The sequence below is a fragment of the Urocampus carinirostris genome, chromosome 8, assembly GCF_059441175.1.
Source record: "Urocampus carinirostris isolate Australia breed hairy pipefish chromosome 8, RoL_Ucar_1.0, whole genome shotgun sequence".
Taxonomy (NCBI): Eukaryota; Metazoa; Chordata; class Actinopteri; order Syngnathiformes; family Syngnathidae; genus Urocampus; species Urocampus carinirostris.
The window spans coordinates 18,602,572-18,622,968 of record NC_142356.1 but is presented as its reverse complement, the minus strand read 5'-3'; the positions used below and the strand labels follow the sequence as shown (position 1 = coordinate 18,622,968).

The following is a 20,397-nucleotide window of genomic DNA, read 5'->3' as shown; positions in this document are numbered from 1 at the left end:
ATGGTTAACAAAACAATATTTTCTACCATTATGGTAAGAATTTATGTCTATATTTATTCAAGCGGGCAGTGAATTACTTCAGATCAAAACAAATGTTTTTTTTAATTACCGGTACTGTATATTTAATTAAGATATAAATTAAACAAGAGGTAAAATAATTTCAATTGTTTGTTAATATTTTATTAATTTCTAATTGTTTTGTGTTTTTCAACAACTGTACAATATAAAGTGGTGTGCGTCATTAACAATGCCCAACTAATTTCAAAGAGCCTTTCTGCTTTAGTTTCCACAGCCCCTATCAGCTTTTATCTTACTTTTAGCAAAGTTGTTTGGGGCGGAACACATTAGGTAGGAGGAATGTTGAACTGGAGGGGAGTGTGGGGAAAAGAGTGATTTGATGCTCGGCCCTAAGATTACATTTGTTTGCGTAGCATAACAACGGTGAAAGTTAATTACACATGATGTCTCACCTTCTGTCAGGCTTTCAGGTGATTGCCTGTACCACAGGTTGGCCAGAGTCTCCATTATTCCTGATTTTTTTCTGAACCTAATGGAAAAATGCTATTATTGCTCTCTAATAAGCAGTAAATTGAGCTTGTTTTGACAGAATGACAACTCATCACACCTCTGACATGTCTGCAAGGCATCACTCAGCGACTCCATTGCGGCGTTCATATCTTTTGGGTCGAAGGTCATGCCGGCCTGCATGACAAGAATGCTGCTGTATCCCATGGCGTGGTACATGCTTTGGCTTTTGCTGCAGTCGGCACAAACAGAGATGCAGTACAGAAGCAAAAGTCTAGCAAAAGTAGAATATAAACTACAGAGTGGGACTTACCAGGGTTCTAAAAGAGCCAAGGCATCTGCAAACCTGTTGTTCAGAAAAAGATCAAGGGCCCCATGGCATTGGTTTAGTGCAGTCTCTAAATCCATGGCTTGTTCTCTGCAAGGATTAATAGAAAAAAATTGAAAATACAAAGAACTGTTCTTACTACCTTTGGTTTAAAATTGATTTCATGTATCTCTATTAGTTTGCATTTATAATTATTTATGGGGTTCAGCCGACATAAACAGGCAAATATCAAGGATACTTTACACAGTTTAACCACGACAAGTGCTTTTCAACCAGTGTGCCGTGAAATATTGTCTCGTGCGGAGTTCTGAAACCTGCGGCTCTAGAGCCGCATGACGCTCTTTCGCACTACCCTAGTGGCTTTCTAGAGATTTTTCAGAAATGATTGAAAATGGAAATGGATAGGGAAATATGTATGTATTTTTTGCGTGATCTTTTGTGTTTTCTTTAGAACAAGTATTAAATATTAAACGACCAACTTTTATGAATGAATCATCTTTTATTTTATTTGAAAAAAATAGTTTATTATGAAACTTTTACATTTTTTGCAGCCCAAGACATGTATTTTGTTTCTTTATTTGAGTCTATTATGGCTTTTCCAAAATTATGGGTTGCCTACCCCTCGTCTGGAGTGCCGCTGGAAATCACCCAATTGTATCTTTATAAAAAGAATCATTCTATTGTTTAGTACATTTGCTTTATTATTTTTTATATTTTAATTCTTTATAATGTGTTTATCCTGGAGTGCCATCTCTAATCTCGTTGTAAACAGTGCTCAGTACGTTTTTGAATCAATGACAATACAGTAATCCCTCGCTATAATGCAGTTCATCTTTTACGTTCTTGCTACTTTTCAGATTTTCATCATGCATTGTGTTTTGTATTCTGATTGTTTAAGAGAGTAGGTATTGGTAATGAATAGATAAGTAAATGGATAAATGTCTACAGATATGGTATAAAGTACTTTAATCTGTTAAACAAATGCTTGGAACCGTAAAAAGGGTTTGTTCTTAGCTTTTAATGTTTCATAAAGCATTTCATTGGATAATAATTGTAAAAAATTAAGGTTTTCACTTTACAGATCTCGACTATCACCTTTTCCTTTTAGAACGTAAACCCGATGATAGATGAGGGTTCACTGTAATGACAATTCTAATTATACTTTCTTCCAGTGATTAGCTCAGTAAATGTTACATTCATCCACATCAGTAGGTGGCAGCAGATAATTATTTATTTATGCTAATTATCTGCTCATAAGGCAGTACAGTATATTTATTAACTTATTCTATAATAGATTGCGCTGCAACAAATAACATGGAATGAAGTAAAAATCTTGCACATAATTCTGCCGATTTTTTTTTGCTGATTAAATGCTGGTCTTCTTGTAATCCCAAGAAGAGATCTGCAGGTTTGAAACATTCTCCATTTGGGCCCCGGTGCTGTGGAACACTCTGCCTCTAATTCGATCTGCAACTTTAGTGGAAATGTTTAAATCTAGGCTTATAACACTTTTATATTCTATAGCTTATGAATGATCTATGTTTCATGTTGACATTGTCCTTGTATAGCAACATCCCTTGCAGCCAGGAAGGGGGATTATCTCAAGTGCAGTCCCTTCTCAAGGGTTATACAAAACCACATGCCTTGACTTGCATTGACTATGTTCTTATTACACTTAAAAAACTGAAAACAGTTCAAACATATTAGACATTTATTTCCAACTGTCATATATTTTCTTTCTTATTTTTTTGTTATTTTTCCAGAAAACAAGATAAAAATAAATTGAAAATCAGGTTGAAATATAATAGAATTGAAAATTATTCACAAAAATAAGTAACCCGTATTACCTCCTGAGCCACAGTGACCACAAATTATAAGTAAATGAGGAAACTTGAAAATGTAGGCTTAGAAAACATGAAACCAGTGCCCAGAGTTAATTTTCAAACATTTTCAATGGACGGCGAGCCTCAAAATTTTTTAATCTAAAAGATGTGCCTAAACAGTTAGCCGCAAGTGTCTCTTTAGCGCGGCCCTATTGGCTCTCTGGATTTTTTTTAATAATTCTACCAAAATGGGAAAAAAAAAGTTTGGGGAGGCAAATATAAATGTACTGTATATTTTTTTTGTGTGATGGTATTAAGTAGGAGGACAAACATTCTCAACGTCTTCCAATGGTTTAAATATAGTTAGAATAAATAGTAATTATCAAATTAATTTCTTTTATTTATGAATCCCTATAATACCTATTTGTTTAAAAATCAGTTTGTACAGACCTTTTTTTTGCAGCTCTAGACATATTTTTATTAATTAATTTTTCGTTGGTCAGTACAGTACAGTAAAGGCTTTTTCAAAAATTTGGGTAGCCTGCTTGTTGTCCCCCCCCAAAAAAGCGCTCTCTAGTGTGTGCATGGAAGAATAAATCTTACAGTAACTCTCCGCAGCAGGCTTTGTCCACCTAGAAGCAAAGAAAATAGCATATCAATTTCAGGGTGACAAAATACACAATAATAATATTCATTTTAATATCCATGCGGTGTTTAAAAAGAGCTTTAATGAATAATTTAGCAAAATGAGTGTCAAAAAGCCCTGCGACCGTCTGGCAGCTGCCTGAAAATAGCTGGATGGGCTCCAGCACCCCCGTGACCCTACTGAGGATAAGTGGTGCAGATAATGGATAGATGGAATGTCAAGTACTCACCTGCTGTTTGGAGAAGTCTTCGATCTCTATTTCCATTTCTGTATGCCAGATTTTTGCAGCACTTTTTGTAAATGTCCACCTTCAATTGGAAAGTTTTGTTGATTAAAGAGTTCCTTCCTTAGCATTTATACTTGTCTAAGGTTATAGGACCAGCCCACTCTTATATCGCCTGATGTCACACAGCATCACGGTGAGTGTATTGCACAATTCGCTGCTTGTTTCACTATCTAAAAGCAACCTATGCAGATAGGGCTGCAGTATGAAATTGCAATTAGCATTTAGCATTGTGCTCTTGGGGTATTTCAAAGGGCAACCCAAAAGCTACAAGAGGAAGCAAATGTGAGGGGAACATTTTTAATATGTTGTAAACTAAGAGGAACATTTGTATCGGGCACTGTGTGACATTATTCTGCCTCAAGTTCCAGTGCAGCTTTAAACATGGTTTGTGTTAGGTAGGTCGAGACTGGGATTTCTGGTATCGATCCCATCCAAGTAAATACATGGTAGTATTGATCGATGCTGATACTTTTTTCTTGGAAATCTCATGATCATTGAATAATTGTACACTTGGCCCTTGGGATAGTTTATAATTACAATAAACACAGCACTCAGATGTCATGCACAAAATGTTAGAGTCTTTATGAAATAACAACAATTTTAACAGTATACAAAAAATAAATGAAATATTTCAATTACAACTGTTTCGGAAGAAATCCAAGACAGTCAAACAAAAACAAAAGCAGCAACGTAACTAAAATACAAATATTGTACTGTATAACAATGTCAACTACAGAACTGAAATACCTTTCACTGCACAATAGTTCGATAATAAAGTCAGTAATGCAAATTAAAAGTAAATTGTCCCTCATTGGCTCTGTTGCCATAGTAACAATGGATTTACGGGTTTTTGTTCAGGAACAGTAACATGTTTACATTCATTGTCGCAGCTTGTTATCTGTAGTGAGAGCTTATTTTATGATTTTATGTAAATTAGTAGTGTTGCCACAGTAGCAGACGACTATACCATACAAATTACACCTGGCACTGTCCTTCCCGTTTCCTGCTTCTGTCATTTTTAGTTTCTGGCAGTGGTGTGTGCATATATTTGGCCCTCTCTTTTGCCTGGCTGGTGGGATGCAGCTGAAGGCCAGATAGGAAGAGGGGCAAAAGTGTGGCTGTCAGTTGCACAGTCAGCTATAAACCAAAGGAGTGACCGAAGGGCACAGAGGGAAGGGCCATCTATATTAAGAAACGGCGCCTTGAGGTAATTGGTGGAGGAGTAAAGTATCGACCCGAGAACAATAATATCGATTGGATTCAAGTACTTGCTTATTGTATATTTGGATTGATCCTGCTATCCTTAGTTTGTGTTTATTTGATGTGCAATATGCATTTAAATGACATCAAGTACACTACACTGTTGGTAGATTATAGCCCGTAATTATTAATTTAAAGCACACAAACACATCGCTCAAAAATATATTTTTTGAATCCTGCACAACGTCAACCATTTTACTAAATGTGAAAGTCATAGTGATGATTTTTAGACATTTGAAAACACCGAACAAAATACTATAAATTTGCAATAAAGAGACAGGGCATGATCTGATTTCATTACTATGGAGCAATGAAAAAAAAATATATTAAAGAATATCTATGCATAATGTACTTAGCTACTATGGATAAGCAACAGATTTGAACGGGACCGTGCCCACCGTTGCTCTTTTGGTCAAATAAATACTACATTACCCACAGTCCCCTGCGTGGGTAGTTTTTTTTTGTGAATTGTGTTCTACTGTACATTCAAAATGGTACGCCCGTAATTCTTTGATATTAATTCCTGCATCCAACCCCAGGAGTGAACATTTATTTGTTCTGTTTTGAAATTGGTAAAAAGAAAAGCTAAATATTCTAAAAAGACAGACGTTTTTGTTGGTTTGGTTGTTTTCTTATGTCGTCAAATGCAAGTATGTCAGTTAACTAAATCCACGGCAAATGAATCTAGATCGATTGTATGTTTGCCATATGACAAGCTGAAGTGAAAAACAAAAACAAAACAAAAACAACAACAACAACAACAAATAATTATCTTAAAACGCCGTTGAGGCTCTGCTGTACGCATACTACATTACCCACAGTCCTCTAAGCGCAGACTTCCTTTTTACAATAAACATGGCGGCGTCTGAAGCCAAGTCAGACCCCGACCCGAATATTCCCGAGTACGAAAAGCGCAAATTTAATACTAAAACGTTTCACATAGACTCGTTCAGAAAGGAATGGTTAAAAAGACTCAAGACGTCCGACTATTCATACTGGACTGAAGATGAAGACACATTTCACGCCAATTTTGCTCACGAGATGGGACTAAGCGTGGACATGATGAGAGATCTCAAAGAAATCTGCAGGTGCCACTTTCCAGTGCAACTAAATAGTTTATGTTTATCAAAATAAAGACAGTTTTCTGTTGATAAGTAAAAGGAAATTGTAACGCTAAACATGGAAGGAAGTTAAATTTATCTCCATAGCACCTGGAGAATTCAGGAAATTTAAACATCGGGTTATGTCAGATACTTATTATATCCAGGGTGTTCCATAAGTCTTTGGCGCATTTTGACATTGACTAGCTCAGAAATTATTATGGATATAAAAACAAATCTGGTTAATCCAGAAAGCTTGTAATTTTAATTATTATATTGAATATTCAAAGATGTTCAACGTGAGAACCATTGGTCACACGACACACCTAACGCCAATCTTAAAATTCTTGCAAGCATTGCATTGTCAATGGTTGCAACAGCTTCTGTTATTCGTGTCTTCAGCTCATCTACCTCTCTTGGAATAGGGGGCACATAAACCAATCCTTTAACAATACACCACAAAAAGTAATCACATGGTGTGAGAACTGGACATCTGCGTGGCCAGGACATGAGATGGTGATACTTCTGTCCAAACCGTCCAATCCATCTGTCTGGCAGCTTTGTGTTCAGAAACCCAAAGGCTCCAGTGTGGTAGCGCCCTGTCTTGTTGGTAAATGACATCACCCAACTGTTTCTCACTCAATTTGTCCGTTAACCAATTTTTCTGTATGTCAAGATTTGTCTTACAATGACTGTTGCTCTTTCAAAGTAGAATTAGATGTACTGTAAACAACTTCCGTCAACATAGCACAAAACACGTTCACCTTTAGAAAATCTCGCTGATTCCATGTGCGTTCTTAGTACCCCATATGCGAGGGTTATGCTTGTTAACTTAGCCATTTATGTGAAAAGTCGCCACATTGCTAAAAACAAGTCAATCGTCAAATCCATCATCGTCCATCTTTTGTTTCTTATTAAGACACGACAAACAGTTGCTAAGGAAACTGAAGTTCCCTGCTGGCTCTTTTGATCGACAGGGGGCTCCTCTGGGAAGCATTTCAAACTTGTTCAATCACATATACTTAAATCGAGGGGCGTCCCTTTCTTTGAGCTTGGCATAAGCACCCTTCCGTTATGAATTTACCATGCTATATCACAACGAACCTCCTCTCTGTTGGCTCCTTTTTGGATTTTAACAACAGTCCAGGATTAAGTATTTGAGTGAATTCCATAAATGGGTCTAACAATAAATAAAAACTTTTAAAAAAACTCAATGTCACAACTTTACTAGCATTCATAGTTAAGGAGATATCGGGACTTCAAACATGCCCAAGACTTTTGAAACACTCGGTATAATGTAGTTTTAGACGTAATCCAGATTTCAGTGTCTAAATGTATTTTTGTTTGTAAATGTATTCTTTCATTTCCCGGATAGCCCTGCGTCACTCCGTTGCGATCCTGAGGACCAGAAGCTTGACCCACAAGCCGTCCCTGAAGACTCCATGTTGAAAACGCTTGTGTATGATTTCTTAGTGACCTTGGCCAAGGTTCAGAAACAAAGTCGAATTATCTATATTTATTCTTGACAGAGAAAGGAAGAAAAGGCAAGATTACCTATCCTCCCTTAAAATCGGCAAAAATCGACATGACCTCTATGCCGATGAGCAGGCAAGTCGACAAACAATACTGACCCGATCTAACTTGGATTTGCTTTTGTGGATGTCCAAGTTTTTAATTTATTTTGCTCCTTTTCTTCAGGAGCAACTTGCAATCGTGACGAAACCGAAAACCGCGGAAGACATGGTTCCTGAAGGAGACGTCATTCTGACCATAAACGTATACTACCCGGCCACTTTTGAAAAGGTGACCTTGACGTAATTGTAGTGGCTGTTGGGAATTAGCATTTTGGGAATACTTTGTACAGTTAGGTCAAAAAACAATCCAATGTACGAAGGATGCACCGAAAATAAAATTGAGGTCCGACACTGTAAATGTGAACGTTTGACCTGAAAAATGAACCGCCAACATTAAACAAAAAAATGCTACTGAATTGCTAAATAGGTAATGTTTAAAATGATGAATGACTGGCATATTACTAAGTGCTAATTCTAAATGCTTCAATTTTTAAATCCTCATAAAACAACAAAAATGCATTGAAGTGCTTTAAAAAGAATCCAGTCAAACAACTAAGTATTACAGAAGGAGTAAAATAGTTGAGAGATCAAAAATGCAAACACCACAAGCAAGTTTGTTGTACAGTGCTTGGAGTAACACACCTCGGCCATTTGTTTCCTTAAATATTCTCTGGTTGATGAATTGTAGTCAGCAAATACAGCTCTGGGAGTGGTGCTTAGTTTTGGTGATATCCAGTGGACATATTTAGAACTGCAGATACATGTTTGACATGATTGCAGCTCATTTTTCTCTTGTGCTTCTCTCAACTTTGTCTATCGGGCTCAATTAAATCCAGTGACGTGCTGGGTTCATAGATTTCCCACCTCGGTTATAGGGCCAGCCAAATAATGGGGTGGCATTAGCTCAGGAGGTAGAGCTCGTCTTGGGATCAAGAGGTCGCAGGTTTGATTCCCGGCTCCCCCGTGTTATATGTCGAAGTGTCCTTGGGCAAGACACTGAATCCGTAAAGCCCCCGATAGCAGGTAGTTGCCTTGCACGGCTGACGCTGCTATCGGTTTGTTAGTGTGAAAAAGGGAAAAGTGTGAAGCACATTGTAAAGCGCTTTGGGAGGTCTTCATTGACTTGAAAAGCGCTATATAAATGCAGACCATTTACTATAGGACACATGGTTTGATCGTCATACACAAAGTACGTGTTAACAAATAAAAACCGCTACATTAATAAGTTAGCTCTGTTAGCATGTAAAAATGAGCACAAACCCGGCTAGCAAAAAATTGAAAGTATTGGGACAAATTTTGCAGGTAAAAACTTGAAGGTACTGTCGTTTTTACAAGATTATCCATCTCCTTCCTTTAAGTGCACCCCTACAATATACCTTTACTAGGTTTTGTTTCCTTATCTGAGCCCCATATGTCGCTTCAGTTTGTCTACGTTCGACCTCACATGACATTGGTGCTGATGGGCTCCCAGAAGTTGTCGGAGCTGAAGGACGCCATTTGTTGCGCTAGCGACCTGCAAGTGTGCGGCGAGTTCAGTAACACACCTGACATGACGGTGGACTTCGTCAGCAAAGTAAGCTTGGATTCTACTCGACAACCACACGTCACATCTTTTTTTTTCTTTAAACAAAAATGTGCTGTCTTCCAGGACCACTACAAGTCGGCTTTCTTCTTCTTTGAAGGGGTTTTCTATAACGACATGCGCTACCCAGAATGCCGCGACATCAGCCAGTGAGTTTGAATGTGGTTCTTTGTTGCAATTATCCTTCGCTTCTCATCATTCAGACTCCAGGACCCTAAAACCACCGCAGTCTCTTGGAATACTATTTCTTTTTTGCAGAAGGCCAGTAAAGTCTTAAAACTATTTTAGGATTATCTCTATAAATGTCAATTGTAAAGTCGATTCTGAGATTGACTTCTCTGAAATCGTTATTTTTCCCCCGTAATGGCCTAATCCTGTTCTGAAGAGATGGGCTAGTGCCTGAAATGTGATAAGATGTCAGCATGATCGGAACTATAAAATTTAAGTGTGGAGCTCTCGGTGAAAGGCTTGTTTGTGATCAAATCGTTCAATTACATAACGCTGGAATGAGTAGTCTATTTGGAGACGCTCTATCATGTCCTTGTCTAGATTTTACTCCGTTAACACAAACATTCAAAAGACAAACATTCAAAGATATGCAGCAGAACATTTTAATTTTTATGCCAGCACTAATAATATACCTTATCCCTTCAACTAACGATGCAAAATGTCCTATACAGACGCTCCCATACTAACGAACATTTGACTTGGGCAAAACGGTAGATATGAACGTTTTTTCGGGATGTCGAAAAATATCCGGACATTGCTGTAAGTTAGATATCGTATTTTGTGCACCTTTAACCGAGTAAAGGACAGCGCTGTAGTGCTTCTTTTTGCCGCGTGGCACTGTAAAAGGTCACCCAGCATCCACCCCAAAGAAGAAATCCGGCTTCTACTTCCTGGGTTGTGTTTACACACTGCACTGTATCTCTAGCATGCTAAGAACTTCGACGTTTTTATTGTTTAATATCTTGTGCATCCATTCAATATGGTGGATGTAAAGTGTAAGGAAGAGGCAAGCCATTTCTTTTGAAACAAAAGTGGAAAAAGAAAGCTTGATGCAATTGAGAAAATGGTCAGAACGCTTTTTTTCTGCCACTTTTTACCACTTGATGCGCAAGTCCCAAAAGTAAGAAAAAACTCTATTTATCTTTATAGAGCATATTGTTTTATTAAATGTTTATTTTTTTAGTACAGAAGAATACAGGTTATTTATACAAGCCTTAAACATACTTATACAAACCTTAAACATACGAAATATAGCACTGAAGCAACTTACCAACAAATTCAACTCATGAACGATCATCCGGAACCTAACTCATTCGTAGGTCGGGCAGCGTCCGTACAAATAAATACATCTAGTTGAGTCCAATGTTACTAATGCTTATGAAAATTAAGCAAATACCACAATACTTGCTTTTAAGCATGTGTGGGAAGTAACACCCCTCTAAACAGGGTTAGTTGAAAATACTTTAGTTTTAATGCAGTGTATTTTGGGTGAAGTGCTTTTGTATGCTTGATATTATGCCATGTTTTTCGACAAGTGCGCTTAAAAATGACGCTGACACTGTTATCTGATGGCTTTACTTAACCAGTGTATTTCTTCTTAACTTGTGATTCGTGGCAGCTGGCATTAGTTTGTATGGCTTTGTCCTATGAAGCATCATTGCCCTTCCTACAGGTCTGGCCCAAGACAATAGGTGCATGTCACTCCTAAAATGTGTATTACCGCAAGAATTACGTATCAGTTTTGGATCTTTATTATTGTTCATGCAAAAAGTTAACGTAGAGTTTACCACTGGTAAATTGTAATGGGAAGAACTTCCTGCAAAGGAAAATTTTACCCAACACCTTCTTGAGAAGAGATTTGTCTTGAAAACATTTACATGTGTTCAGATCCACAAATAAATACGTGATTTACTCGAGATCGATAATCATGTCTTGATAAATGGATACACAAGACTAAAAATGGCATATGTAATATTTGTAGATATATTTGTGGCTCTACTAAATACATGTTTCACACCAGGTTTCTTCATTTAATGATACTGGATAGATAGAGAAAATTTGCTTTGAAAGTCCTTAAAAAGTGCTTGAATTTGTCCATGAAAAAGGTGTACGAACCTTGTCCATACCATTGGTGGCGGTAGTCACTCGAAGTCATTAAGCCTGGGCGACGTGGACAAAAAGTAAACACTAAAACCAATCCAATGCAAATGTATTTATAGAACTTGTTGTGTTAGAACGAATCTTGTTCAAAATGTTCAGACGTTTTTACCCGTCTTTAAATTGGTTTTAACAAAAACTTAACACTCATCGCCCGTGCAAAAAAATAGCTACTCAGTTTGATCCAAATATAGTTAAATGCGACAGCATATTACTACCTCTTGTTTAATAATTAGCACCGGCTTTGAGTAATTAAATTTGAACCATTCAATTCTTCCCATAACTTTCATTATTCATTTCATTTTCCTTATTGTTATTTTTTCAAGTGTCCAATTGTTAAATGACAAATTAATTTGATTTAATTGTGCAGCAGTGTTTTTCATTTTTCCATTGGGCACTTTAAAGCAAAAAACAAAAAAAAAGTCTTACGTTGGAAAGTAGCATTGTGTTCTTCTTTGCTAGAAAATAGTTAAGTTTTTCGCCAAACAATAGCGTCCCCTTCTATGCTAAATCTTGATAATATAACAATAAACCGGAAAAACACTTGATACACAATCCAGTGTACATTTATTCTAAGATGTGTTATACCAAATATTTTGATGTAAATCAATGTTTAATGTCAAGTCATGTTTATTTGAGAAGCCCTTTATCACAAAGAGTCTCAAAGGGCTGCACAGACCACAGATTATTGCAAACCACAGACTATTATTACACCATCCCTTGATCTAAAAGCGACATGAGGGCAAGGAAAAAACAAAAAACCTCAACATGAGGAAAACGGACGTAAATCTAACTATAGAATAGGAGCTCGTTCAGAAATCAGACTCGACAAATGTTGATTTTCGTCCTGATCTTATGTCTGGACACTCAGACTTTATATTTACTTTCAGCTGTAAAAGAATGAAGAAATATACTGGGGTCACAGGGTCGCTAATGCAGTTTCTGGACACACACTATTCAAATAGAACCATTTTTTTAAACATTTTATTTTATGTGAATTTATATTTGCAGGACCACCATCACATGGGCAAAGGCCAATAATTTCCCTTCATATACTCAGGCCAAGATGGAAGACACTAAGTTTGTGGACCTGAAGATAAAAGTTGGCTTCCCGTACCTCTACTGTCACCAAGGTGACTGCGAGCATGTCGTCATCATCACTGACATCAGGTAAGAGGATGCATTTTCATGGTCAAAGAGCTGAAGAGCTTTGTGTTTGGTTATTTATTGCATTCTTAGTGTTCCAGCTCAGGGGTGGGTCCCCAACCTTATCTGTACCACAGACCCGATTAATGTCTGGCAATGTGTTCCTGGCCTCGCCCAAAGGCGGGATTAAAAGTATCAGCTCTTTTTAAAATAAATAATTTGATTTTTTAAAATAAATAAATTACTAACAATAATAACAACACTAATGATATTAAGAGTAAGAGTTATAATAATAATTTAAAAAAAACAATATTAGTAACAATAATGAGTGGAAGTCCACTTTGTAATCATGTGGCACATTTGGTGTTCTCGTAACATTACCATGTTTTTGGAATGTGGGAGGAAACCAGAGTGCCTGAGGGCACCAGGAGAGCATGTGAACTCTACACAGGGGGGCCTTTAGCTGCAATTGAACCGGGCACCACTCCGAACTGTGCGACTTACCTGTTCATGGCAATATATACTACTTGCTATCGTACCATTTAACACAAAACGTCACGTCGATCCGATTGCCAAGTATTGCATTTTCCAGACTAAAAGTCTCTCCCGAGTATAAGCCGCACCAGCCAAAAAATGCATAATTAATAAACGAAACGCATATAAGTCGCATCAGGGGTATAAGTTGCAATTTCGGCAGAATATTATTTGCTAAAAACCAACACGAAATACATGTCATCTTGAAAGGCAATTCAAAACAAAAACGGTATTGTATGGTATGTCAGTAACGACGTAACATAAATTGTTTTCCGATAACTATCATAAAAAAACATGCTTACGAAACTATCAGCTTCACACCAAATCCAATCAAATCCTCATCTTCGTGGTCACTTCTACCAGTAAACAACTCCTCCAACACCGGACGATAAGCCGCTTCCTTCTTCTGTTTCAAAAAAATGTCCACCCACAAGAGGGCGAGGTTGAAATGATCTACACAGGTCTAGAGCGCCCTCTTGCGGTTTAGTCGGAAAAGTTATACATTACTGGTAATTAGAATTTAAAACTCAATAATATAATAACGTGTTAATAATTTCCACATTTAGGCCTCACTGGAGTATAAATCGCATCCTCGGCCAAACTATGAACTAAAACTGCGGATTATATTCCGGAAAATACAGTAATTAAAAATACAAGCTCACAAAATGAACCAACCCTGGCGAAAAGTGTGTTGGGGTTATGTGGTCTCTGTCATGTACTTGACATAGGGATCCATGCATCTTCAAGTTTTCCCATGGTTACATGTGTATTATATTTGTCATACGACATATTGGACTATAAGCGCAGAAGTTCAGTTGGATTCCTCCATCGCTGTAATTATCGCGTGCGGGGATACTGCTATCCAACGAGACAGTATTACTGCCTGACAGGGAACTGCGCCTGCTGATGTAAACCCCTAATTTGATTTTAAACACACACCCTCAATGTCCAAGTTCAGGCTGAGCAGTGTCAGTGAACCAATGATAGGCCAGAAAATAATAGAAACAAAAGTCTGTTCTAAAACGACTGGCCACCCACTATCGGTCCGCCACCCGGTAGTTGGGGACCCCTGTTCTTACCCTCCTTAGTTTTTATCGCTTTTATAGTCCAATATTTAGGGGTGATATAATAATTAAAACTGTCTAAGCAATTGAAATTGTTTAACTTAGTCTGTCGATATCATCATCAGTGATTGAGAATATAGACGCTCCCCTACTTACAATCTTTCGACTTACGAAAAATGGTTGATACGAATTTTTTTTGGGGATGTCGAAAAATATCTGGACATTGCTGTAAGTTAGATTTTGTATAGTGTGCACCTTTTTCCTAATAGAAGACAGTACTGTAGTGCTTTTTTCCGCCGCTACTGGCGTGTGGCGCTGTGAGAGGTCACACAGCATCCACCCCAAAAAAAAATCCGCTTTCTCTTCTTAGTTCGTGTGTAAACACACTGCACTGTATCTCTAGCACGCTAAGAACTTTGGCATTTTAATTGCTCAACATCCATTCAATATGGTCGGTGTCAAGAAGAGGCGAGCAGTTTTTTTTTTTTAAATGAAAGTGGAATAAGCAAAGATTGATGCAGTTGAGAAAATGGTTGGATTGCTTTTTTTTTTTTTTTGGTCCACTTTTTACCACGGAGGAGGAAGTCGCCTAACTCTTCCAAAAGTAAGTTAAACTTTATTTATCTTGATAGTCACGTTTATTTGTATAACCCTTAATCACAATGAGTCTCAAAGGGCTTCACGGGCCACAGAATGTCAACTCCTATTGTGTAGCTTTGTTTTTCAGTACTATGCTTTATCATTCAGCCTGCTTTGTAACATTATAGAGCAGGGGTCAGCAACCTTTTCGGTGCGGAGTGCCACTTTCAAATTTCCTTGTAAATCAGTGTGCCACACCAAGATTAATGACTCGCACAACATTTTTTTAATATCCAACAGAGCTGTCATGTTACACCAGACCAAATATACAACATGGATAGACATTTTAATCATATAACTCAATGTTTTTCAACCCTTTTTGAAACAAGGTACACTTTTATTGATAAATGTTCCGTGGCACACCATTGGTCAAAAATGTTTGAAAATAAAGTTATGCCAAATATTTCACTGTACTACCTCATAAGCAGATAATTAGTATATAAAAAGAAGAAAATACTTAAAGCACATCATTCTTTTTTATTTTATGTTTTCATTTTTTACAGTACAATCTTAAACCGCTTTGTTAAACAAACTGTACTGTGCTACCTTAAGAGCAGATAATTAGTACATAAAAAGTATATAAAAATGTACTGCCACCTACTGATATGGATGACCATTACAGTTCCTTGTCTGAAGAGTGCAAAAATACTGAATAATGGATTAAATTTTTGGAAAGATAAAATTCCAGCGGCACACAAGACAAGGTCTCACGGCACACTAGTGTGACCCGGCACACTGGTTGAAAAACACTGGTATAACTGACCTATTTATCTTCCACTATTCTTGTTCATCAATTAACTAAAATATGAATGTGAACAACATGTGGAAAGACCTGTAGCCATTCTGACTACTTTTTACCACAAGAATTGACCAGAATCAACCATTCTTCATCAACTATAAACTACAATAAAAAAACAAGTAATATGGTCAGCTACTATACCATTTATCAATGATATCTTGTTGCAGAAAATATCAAAACTTGAAATAACAGCAGCAATGCAGAAGGCGCGCGCGCACACACACACACACACACACACACTTCTTTAAAATATTCGCCATCAGTAAATGGTTTTCCGTGCTCTGCTATTCAGTGAGCATTTTGTTAGATAGCTTCAGTGGTGGTGTTTTTAGCAGCGACAAAGGTCTTCAGCGTCTGTGTTTGTTTTCCGTTCCTGGACACAGCGCGTTTTAATGTCTCCGCCTTGAATTCATGTTCATGTTTCGCCTCGTCATGACGTTTAACACTTGACGCGTGAGGTACAACGCTCTCGTGGCATAATGCACAAAACAGCACGGTCATTTTTTGCACAAAGCCCCAGTCATTTGTCCACGCTGGCTGGAGAGAGCGCGATCATTCGCTCAAGGAGCCGTCATGATGTGTTCATTTATCGCGTGCGTGTGTTTCGTTGGTTGGCTTAAAACACCGATCTCTACTGCGAGGCGCCGGGCAAACACACACTGAAAAACCCACACAAAGCCTTTAAATAACACGGCTCGCAACTGAAAATGTCTAAATTTCAGGTAAATGCACTTAAAAATAAAAAATCATTATTGGGCTTGCGTGGCACTGGTTAACCCCCCTCGCGTGCCACTGCTGGCACGCGTGTCATAGGTTGCCGACCCCTGTTATAGAGCATATTATTTTATAAGACGTTTATTTTTCAGTTTCAGAACAGTACAGGTTACTTATACAAGCCTTAAACATACTTATATAAACCTTAAACATACATTCCACAAAATAACACTGTAGCAACTTACGAACAAATTAAACTTCAATGTTCGTAAGTAGAGCAGCGTCTGTAATACCTAGCATGACCTTTGAAGGGAGAATGATTACAACAGATTTAGATAAGCTTTCCTTCAATTGTGACATTCTATCCCCTTATTGACGATATTGATCTTCAGGAACTAATGATCCAAACTGGTTTCAAGACACTTAAGAATAACCCAGTTGATTTTAAAGAGCTTGTATTAAGATAGGCTCACTCAAAAGTCAATGTAATGCATTCTTGTGTTTAGATTCTCACCAGATAATACCAAATCATGAATCATTTGAAAGGCTTCCCAATAACGTAAAAAGCAGTATTGTCATAAGTTTGTTGGTGTATATTTCAATTGCATTGAAATGTTTTACTGTATTGCCCAAATGATGTGAAAAACAGCATGCTATGTTGGTGTTTTTCTTTTGTTGTTTAGGATCGCTTAGAAAAAAAATCAAATCCTTGTCATTAGGTCGTACGCTACTATCTAACATTCAGCCTCAAAACAACCATGACCAACTCCAAAGCTTACGTTAAGAGCCAGAACTAAGCAAAGTCATGCACACACACAGATGAATGAACTTCTCCTCTACACTATCGAGCGATATGAAAAAGTGGTTTGTTTGCAGATCTTCACAAAAGGGAGCGCCTGATGATCGTGTTTTTGACACCCAGGCTGGGAATTGACCACACGTGAAAGCTGCCCTTTGAATTTGCAAATTGAATGACATTTTACAGCCGATGTAATTTATTTTATAACTTACTTTATAACTATTTAAAAAAAATTTTATAACCTTAAAACAGAGGAGAGAAAGGACTCAACACACCTTTAGTTCCTATCGCAAGTAGAATGAACGAAATAAGCCCATAGCGAGAAGAAGTACTCCATGCTTTTATCCAGATCTGAAATTTTGTTTACATCTAGCTTTAACTTTTAAGGGGGGAGGGTGCATTTTTAAATTCAGTGAAGATTCTCTTATCTATGTCCGCATGTTTGGCACACAAGTACTATCAATTTCTTAAGGCGACACACCATACTTTTTGGCATTAGCTGAGGCATGTTGTCTTTATTAGCATCTGCAATTCTAGGGCGATGGTCACTTCTTGGTTTCTGGAACAGCCTTTAAAAAAAAAACACACTTTAAAGCAAATATTACGATAATTTATGTAACAGCAAATGTAAACTAAATTGTCCAAATTTGCCTCCATAAGCTCCAATTTTGAGCTTGGTATTTGCTCAAATTCTCAAATCATCAACTGATTCAGGTTTCTACCAGATGAGTTTATGAAATCAAGTACCATTACTTTCGGGATGATTATGTCGTTAGCTATATTTTTTGTTGGATCAGTAAACGAGCTAAAAAAGTGCTCATTCCTAATCCTCATCAGTGATTCCAATGCCATTACAACCCTGTAGCATTTTGTTTTTTTGATTTGATTGTAGGCTGACGCACAAGAACGACTGTCTGGACCGGAATTTCTACCCGCTACTAATTCACAAACATCGTATCGCTACACAGAAATGTGCAGTATGCTACACGTTCATCGCCAGGTATGCTAAAAAAAAAAATATATATATATATATATATATATATATATATATATATATTTGCTCAAAACTGCAGTTTCTTTTGCAGTTAGTGTTCCCTCACCATCTTTCATTCTCTGTGCTACATGGATTTTTGCGTATATAAGCTAAATTTCGACATTACTTTGAGTGCCAACTACACTCAAACCAATCAAAGACCTGCCTTCTATTTCCTGTGCTGTGATTGGAGCAATCCGAATGAAGAGCCGTTTGCAATCTGATCGGTGAGCGAGAATAAAGAGACGTCATCAAACAAACAGACGTTCTTTCCGCATTGAGTTTTGACATGAAACAAAGGACTATTTCATTCATTTATTTATCCATTTTTCACTTTCAACCAGTACATCCCCTGTCCCCTTTCTGACAAAACCCGGTTCAAACCCCAAAAACTTGAACCTCTGTTATTATTGTTACTTATGGATGGACTAAATGTTGCATCTAGTATATCGATAACCATGCGAAAATGGCATAACCGACAACTATTTGATTTTAAGGAAAAGGCTAAAATCTGTTTTGAAAACCATATTGGCACATTTTTTTTAGATCACCATTTTTTTTTAGTATTGATACCACATAATGAGTGTCCAAACAATCGCTAAATAGCAAATAATTAAAACATTTTGCCATGTGACTTCTTGTGATTAAGGGCTATACAAATTTCCATGACTTTAGTGATTCCTCATGCGATAATAGCCTTACCAACATCTGATGAATTTGCAGGAAAAAAATCAATGGATTCCAAAATAATATGAGATAATTCCCTTCCAGTGCGTCAGTACGGCCAGTATTGTATACTAGGTAAGTAGATAAGGACGTTATCACATGCCAAAAGTTAAATTATGGAGTTCAGAAAATTTAGAAATGTAGAAAGGGAAATACAAATATGAATGACTGCATAAAACAGCATTGAAAAGAAAATGTCAGTAGTGCCATCTTCGCAAGAGGTTACTTATATGGATTTCCATGTGCGGACAGAAGATAAAATGGAAAGGTCTATGGGAAATCAACCGACATAAATTTTTTTTTTAGCAAATAAGATGACGGTTGCATTTCTTTGGTCTCGGTACCTAAAGTCCCGTAGTGCTTTGTGGCATAAAAATATCCCCAAATGACGAAAACACACACGATTAGACAGATTTATTTGCGGAAATTCACATAATAAGGGTGGTCATGGAAGGAATTAACCGCAAAATGTAAGGGAATAGTAGTTCTCTCCTTTAAAAAATACAAAGTTGAATTTTTTTCATGCATTTCTATGGATTTTTCAAGTGAGTTTTTAAATATTCTCTTCTCAGGTGGTGCACCACAGGCGATCAGTTTGCCCCGAGTCACCCTTGTCTGTTTTGCGACAAGTGCTTTCGCATGCTGCATTACGACGCAGAGGGCAACAAATTGGGAGACTTCTTGGCTTATCCCTACGTGGACCGTGGCGCTTTCAACTGATTTTCACGGATCTAGATTATGTTTATAGTTATTGACCACCTGTTTTGTACAGTTTATCTTTTTATTTATTAAAAAGTTGTGACTGAAATTTTTTTTGAGTCATCTATAGAGGTTGACTGATTATCGCCACCGATATTTGGGAATTTAACAGGCAGATTTAGGCATAAATACAGTCAAGCCTTTCTCTCCCTCTCTAGTGCTTTTTCTCTCATGCTACCCACCACGCTCCTTTTGATGAGATAATTGACCGGTGGCAGAAGCACCAAAGCAGGAAGAAGGTTTGTGTGTGTGATTAAGAAATAGCGTAAAAAGTGTAGTTAGCGTGTTTTAGGGAGACTGATACATTAGCTATTATCATAACATTAGCCTGTCAATCAAGAGTGTGTTTCTGATAGTGAGAGCATAAAAAGCACAAAGTCGAAGGCCGTTACAGTAACATTAGTTTATCAATTAGGCTTTAAAACACGAGTGCCCACACTTCAATTCGCACGCCGTTTAAATTTCTATGCACTTTTTGTTTTAATCTAAGTTATGTTGCATTGACATTTTTATGTAAAAAAAAAAAAAAACCCGGCACAATTTGTGTTTATGTACCTTTATACGAGTCACTGCCACGCTTAATATTTCCTGCACTGTTAGTTTTCGATTAATTTTGCTTGTTTTGTTGAAATTCTAATGTATTTACTATAAAAGGTTTCAGAAAGCTATTCAAGTTTATTTGAATGTTTCTTTTTGCATTATTAAAAAACTTACGCCAATTTTTACGCTATTACAGCAAATGAATATCAGCGCCAAATATCAGTTATCGGCCTTCTCTTAATACAAATAATTGGTATCTGCCGTAAAAAACCCATATTCGTCGATCCTCAGTCATTTACATTAGTCACACATGAGCAAGTGTCATTAGCCATGTCACCATTATGCAACGAAACC

General features: G+C 37.2%; 2 protein-coding genes across 2 annotated transcripts in view; one reads left to right on the top strand and one right to left on the bottom strand.

Annotated features, from left to right (window-relative positions):
• The window catches only part of LOC148360976 (tetratricopeptide repeat protein 39B-like), a 28,483-nt gene extending 8,456 nt beyond the window's left edge, over positions 1-20,027 (bottom strand). The window contains exons 1-6 of the mRNA XM_088341842.1: positions 17,261-20,027; positions 3,552-3,630; positions 3,280-3,308; positions 839-943; positions 626-757; positions 471-547 (exon numbers count right to left, since the gene is read on the bottom strand). Of these exons, the coding sequence (XP_088197968.1) occupies positions 471-547; positions 626-757; positions 839-943; positions 3,280-3,308; positions 3,552-3,587 (379 nt within the window). The 5' untranslated portion in view covers positions 3,588-3,630; positions 17,261-20,027. The remainder of the gene's footprint in view (positions 1-470; positions 548-625; positions 758-838; positions 944-3,279; positions 3,309-3,551; positions 3,631-17,260) is intronic.
• On the top strand, positions 5,716-19,552 carry snapc3 (small nuclear RNA activating complex, polypeptide 3). The gene is made up of 9 exons (XM_088341845.1): positions 5,716-5,956; positions 7,344-7,427; positions 7,498-7,576; positions 7,667-7,771; positions 8,966-9,115; positions 9,191-9,273; positions 12,302-12,460; positions 17,878-17,985; positions 19,317-19,552. Exons 1-9 carry the CDS (start codon positions 5,724-5,726, stop codon positions 19,462-19,464), a joined length of 1,149 nt encoding a protein of 382 aa, XP_088197971.1. The 5' UTR covers positions 5,716-5,723; the 3' UTR covers positions 19,465-19,552.
• Positions 20,028-20,397: the final 370 nt, after the last annotated feature.